The sequence below is a fragment of the Martes martes genome (genome assembly GCF_963455335.1).
Source record: "Martes martes genome assembly, chromosome: 5".
Lineage (NCBI taxonomy): Eukaryota > Metazoa > Chordata > Mammalia > Carnivora > Mustelidae > Martes > Martes martes.
In genome coordinates this window covers 49,180,186-49,186,185 of record NC_137892.1, presented here as the reverse complement: position 1 = coordinate 49,186,185, position 6,000 = coordinate 49,180,186, and the positions used below count along the sequence as shown (strand labels likewise).

The 6,000-nt window shown below is 38.6% G+C and overlaps 1 protein-coding gene across 1 annotated transcript in view; it reads right to left on the bottom strand.

Moving 5' to 3' along the window:
- Nucleotides 1-864: 864 nt before the first annotated feature.
- KIAA0825 overlaps nucleotides 865-6,000 on the bottom strand; it is a gene marked incomplete at its 3' end in the record, with an annotated part of 203,430 nt that continues 198,294 nt past the window's right edge. The window contains exons 18-19 of the mRNA XM_080804280.1: nucleotides 2,750-2,908; nucleotides 865-963 (exon numbers count right to left, since the gene is read on the bottom strand). Coding sequence (XP_080660406.1) covers nucleotides 865-963; nucleotides 2,750-2,908 — 258 coding nt within the window. The remainder of the gene's footprint in view (nucleotides 964-2,749; nucleotides 2,909-6,000) is intronic.

Below are 6,000 nucleotides of genomic sequence, written 5' to 3'. Positions count from 1 at the left end.
TGTATTGAAAAGATATAGAAATATAGTCTACATCATAAAGATTATATAGAAAATACTTCTCATACTGAACTATAAGCAAACAAATGATACTTGAATAAAAAAGTTGCACACATATTTATCTTAGATGAAAATGTCATACCAGATAGAGAAATCCAATTTTTAAAGATTACACCTTGTGTTTTTCAGTCAAGACTTTAAAGTATTTTAAAATCCATGTTAATAGATCCAAAATATAAAGGAAATATTTATACTTTCATACAAAATAAATTGCATGTGTAGGTTCCCAGGCGAAAATCACAGTACCATTTTATTAGACTGTCCTGGGCTGTGTGTGTGTGTGTGTGTGTGTGTGTGTGCAAGCATGCATGTGTGTATGGGTGTGTGTATAAAATAACATGTAACAAACTATAGCAACAAAGTATCAAAATAACTGGCTTCAAAGCAAAAAATTCAATCATGATGGTTTTAGGATATGTTTCCCTGATTAGACTGGTTGATTTGGCTTGGCATTTTGTATGCATTCATTAAATTATTATCAACAAATACAAAGTAGTATAAGGACATTCAAGTTGATAACTTCTGGTGTGCACAATGCAAAACTATTATACACACAAAGTCAAACATATTTAAAATTCAGACTGAAATGGACTAATTTCATCTCAGAAAAAATTTTGTACTGCCTTTTGTAAATACTATGGAAAAACAGCATTTACAAAATATACATGGTATACTTTCACACAGGTCTCTCTTTATATAACTAATATATAAAGGATATATATATATATATATATATATATATATATACATATACATATATATACACACCCTTTTCCCCCAACTAGATCCCCCAAATCACAAATCTCATTACCTGTTTTTGAGCAGTACACTGAAGGTCATCTTATCCAGTCCCAGATAATTTGGCAGCAAGTTTGACCAATTCCAGTTCCATTTTGTGATGGCTGACTGTTGATAAATGAGAACACTCTATTGTTAGTTATTAATCAGAGTTAATATGATCAGTAAATTAAAGCTCCAGCTGTGATAGACTAACTAAGAAGGAGGGGGGTCCAGAACAAGGACTTAGACAGATAACATCAATCATGTCCACAGAAGAAGGTTTTTATTCCAATAAGACAGCAATTAATTTATAAATCCATTTGGGGATGTAGTCATTATTTATAAAAATATAAATCAATTTCTTGAGTTGTTATTCTTCCCAAGTGCTAATGGCATTTGCCCAACAAGTTTCCCTGAGAGGGTGACTCTTTGAGAAGAAAAGTGAAATAACTGGCAACTTTTTCATCTATCGATTGATAGTTTTTATTCTTTAGCACCCAGAAATTTGATGAAAAAAAGACTTAGAAGTGCTATGACTCAAAGTACAAGACACTGCTTAGAGTGTGAAAATAATGCTATTTTTGGTTAAGAAAATAATTTAAAGGGGAAATTAGAACCTGTAAATGTAAATAACATTCTCTTTTCTCATTTAGTAGGTAATTTCACAACAGAGTAAGGAGAAAAATTGCTGTGAAAGATAATCTCATAATTCAGAACAGAATAAAACATGCCACTTATTTAAACACAGTGAGGCTAATTTAACAGCTACGATGATTATTTATGGTTTGGAGCACTCTAATGCACAACACAGAGAAGCAGCCAACACACTCAAACTTACACAATATATGTGGTTTTCAAGTATTATAGATGCTTGCATTCCTTAAAACTAAACAGTTTTGATAATAAGAGTCCAGGCCAATGTTTAAAATCCTCTAAGAACTATGCCCTGTCACCTGCTGATTAATGGAGCACCACAATCCTGTCATAGAGCAGGAGAATTCTGCCCCAGGTTGTCAGCATTGAAGGTCTTATTCTACTACAGTATTGATGAATGTAGACTAGGGTTGTAACAGGCATGGCAAAAATATTATCTGCATCCCAAATTAGGCCATTGTTTTAATTCTTATTTTCCTCAGAGCTCTAGGTCAAGCAATCCTTCTCTTCTGCCCTGTTGGTTGGAAGAGTCTGTCAGGAGACTTTTCCCTTTTTTATTCACCAAGAGAATAAACAAAGCAAAAACAACTTTAGATTTCAAATGCTTTGGCTTTAATTTGACCTTTTTAATGTAATGATTGAAGTAGGTAGCTTAAACAATGGCATATTCTGACATTAAAAATGTGTGGTATTTATTACATTACCTTTATTCCAAATATCCAGACTTTAAGATCATTTGCAAATTAATTTGAAATGCCGGAATATGTTTAGGATTATAAAAAGGGAAATCTATCTCATGCCACTTAAAATAGGAGCTCGAGGCTTTATTTATAATTAGTTGTAAACTCTTATTATTTCTCTGATAAGTTAGATAAATTCATAAAAATTGCAAGGCGTTGAGTGGGTGGATTGGGGGTGGGGGCGAGCAGCAAGGGAGGAGACCATTACAAAATGCCTGCTTTTTCAGGCCTTCTCTAGACACAGCCGAACAGATGTTCCCTTTGCCCATGGTGAACTGACCTGGTCAAAAGTTAAATTATACAGACCAAACATATGAATCAGTTTGACAAAGAGAAAGAAGATAAAATAACTTTTCCAAAGTCAATTCATGCAGACCACATAAATAAGAACAAGGCCTTTTGCTTCCCAGAAAAAAAAAAAAAGCTTATAAGTACTCAAACATACAAAGTACTTTTTTCCTTTATTTATGTGAAAAAAAACCCACACGTTTAAGTTAACTTTACTATTTTCCACATACCTGATCTAGCATGTTTTCACTAAATGCCTTGTACACCTGGAAAGGGTTAAAGGCAGAAGGCTGATCTTCCACACTCCTCAAGGTCGTCTTTAAAGGTCTGATGGGTAATGGCTTTTCCTCTGAACCATTCATAGAAAACAGCTGTTCTTTTAAATATTCCTTCAAGGGGAAAAAAAAATTACAAGTCGTGATGGTGGGAAGCATATATTCTCTTTAAAAATACACTGATCAATATCCAAATTTACCCTTTCAGCACATTTGCTCCATTACAGTGTATTACTTGCCTCAAGACAAAATACATTTTCAGAAGAAACATAGCAGAACACCAATCAGCACTGCAATAAACCCATCAAAACCAGGTTCACCTAACATACAGGGTAGATTAGAAAATCATTTAACAAATTCTCACATAATGAATGTATGCTTGATATATCAGAATCTTTTAAACAGGCATTGTCTTCTTACGGCTTCATGCGTTAACATGTCTGGTTACCAAAACTTAACTCAGATGCATGATTCCTCACAGTACAAGATTGCTCGTTCATTCACTAAGTGCAGTTGTTACCTACTCTCTGCTCAGCAGAGTGCTAAGTATTTCAATATTTCACTGCAATCTTCCTTTATGTAGAATTAATTATAATTCAAACTTCTAAACTCTATTTCCATGCTGTGGACTGAAAAATATCAAGGTTCAAATGAAGCTCAGTGTATGTTATTCTAATCCCGCAACTGCCAGTGGCAGCCTGGGCAAAAAAGTCAATCTACTGCTTTATATTTCCTCTTCCATTCATAAGTAAAAAAGGTGAATGATCCTAATCTATGTTATAGGACACTTTCTGGAAGACGACAATTAAAATGACATCAAGGTTCCTGTGTAAACCATCAAATACTTACTATTAATAAGTCATTTAAGAAATTAAGTAATATAAAAATTCTCCAGTATGTCAAAATATAACTTTTTCTTCAAGAGTAGGACCAGAGTGAGAACATTAGAGCTGAAAAGAACTTTAGAGGTCATCTGGAAAACCCTTGCTACTCGAAGTCTGGCGCCCAGACCAGCCCAGTCAGCCTGGGAACTTGTTAGAAAAACAGAATCTCGCCACCCCAGGAGGCTGGCAGGCACGTGAAAGTTTTTGAGTAACTCTAGCCCACACCACATTTTGCAGTTGGCTCTGAAAGGTCACAGATGAGCCTGGGGTTACACAGGGGTGAGTGGTAGAGTCTGAGTGAGGAGCCTCACCTTCCATCTTGGTTCACTGTGCTTTCTCCTCTACCTCTATAATGTAATTTCCTGAACAGAGAACGCCCACTGTACTCATCCAGAAAGGTAAATTTTAGATCCTAAAATCCTCAACATCAAAAGCAACCACTACTTAACTATAATAATCATTTCTTAAATTTGCTCATTGTGGACCACATCTCCTTAGATGAATTGTGTAGCATCATCCACACACAGAAGACTCCTAAGTATTATTAGATTAATAAAACCACCAGAAAAGAAGGTTACGTCTAGATTTAGATTTTTATACAGAAATAAAATTTCTCTCCATCATGATTTCTGAATGTAAAATTTTAAAAAGGAGTAAAAGATTCTAACAAGAACAACTGCTTTGTTTGCTAATAACAATCTGTTTCAACTGATTTCCTCTTACACCGCTACATTTGGCTTTTTTGTTGTCGTTGCTCCACAATTCAAAAAAGATCAAGTGCTATGTTGCAAGTTGGGAACACAACGGTGTTTTCTCCCTTGTTAATTTCGCTGACCTTTCCACTATCTTGTCACTCTGGTCACCACCCCTTCTCAAAAACCTGGTTTTTTGTGGTGTCGATTTAACCGGATTTACTGCTAATGTGATTTATGTCTTTAGAAAAGATACGTTCTTCCTTGAACATCCTTTCTTAAACCCCCTCCCTGTGCAGTTACATGCGTATTTCCCTACACGCCATTTCATGAGGTTCCATGACCTCAACTACCACCCTTAGCGAGGCCACCAGAATCTCTAAGCACGGCCTCCCTCGTCTTTGCTCGCGGCCAGGTTCTTCAACTACCCACCGGACTTCGATGCTCCGACATCCTGCCCGTATCTCAAAGACCAACACTCTTCAACTCCCTCCTCTCGTAATTCGCTAGGACTCGGTGGCACACTCAATCGGCCCCTCGCCCAGGCCTGCGCCTGTAAATGCTCCTGGATTTATGCTCCCGTTTTAAAACACATTCAGCAGTTCCCCTGAAAACGCCCAAGACTCCCAGCGCGACTCTGCAGGCGACCACCCCTCCCGGCGCAATTGCGCCCCCAGCGTAACGGCGCTTCGGTGTAAGCGCCGCGGCGAGTGCGACGCTGGGCGCTGAGTCAGCCGAGGGCTAGCGCTGAGTTTGTCGCGGGCTACAGGCTCTGGCAGTCCCGGGGCAAAGGGCTCACTCCTTTCTCTGGTCCAGCCTCACCTCCCAGTAGGCCACTTCCTACCTTGCCGCGATGCTTCTTCCCGCGCACAGTCAGCAAGCATTTAGCCTGACATGGCATGTGATAAGCAGTGCCGCAACAGTAAGTGTATTCGGTGGTAGGGAAAGAAAGATCCTAGCTCGGAGCTCGCGGCCTCAGGGGTCCACAAACCCTACCGGGAGAACACCCTTTTGATTTCCTGACTAGAACAGGCGGCTGACAGCCAGGAAATATCCCCGCTTAATAATCCCCGCTTACTGGTGATCACTGATCTTTTTCATGTTAAGGGCTTTTAAGAAGTGGACTGGTCTATCAGATTGGCAATCTCTCCCAGCCGTGACTGTTCTCAGAACTCTGGTAACGCCACTTTCCTAAAAATCTGAGGGTAATCCTTCTGCAACATCTGTTCCTCAGTAATCACCGTGGTTACTTAAGTCCATCTGGGTGGCCATGTGGCCAAGCCAATGAAGGCCCGTGATTTCACAACGGTGGTCTTTCTCTTAGCCAAGGCCAGGAGCTCCTGAGTTCCCCACATAGAAACCCTAAACGAATTATGAGGGACCATTAGCAAATGGGAATAGGTTGTGTTACTTGCTAAACAATTACATACTGAGCTCTAGTGCCTCAGGGACAAGACCATTTCTCATAACAGCAAATCCCTTACACCATCTCAGGCGATCATTGAATGCACTATTACATCACCTGTTTATTGACTGGTTGATTAGCTCTAGGAAAGCCAGGAAACAAATTTACTTGAGGTAACTTTCAGGTAAATGGTAGCCAAAAGAACATTTATGTAACTGAGTTGTA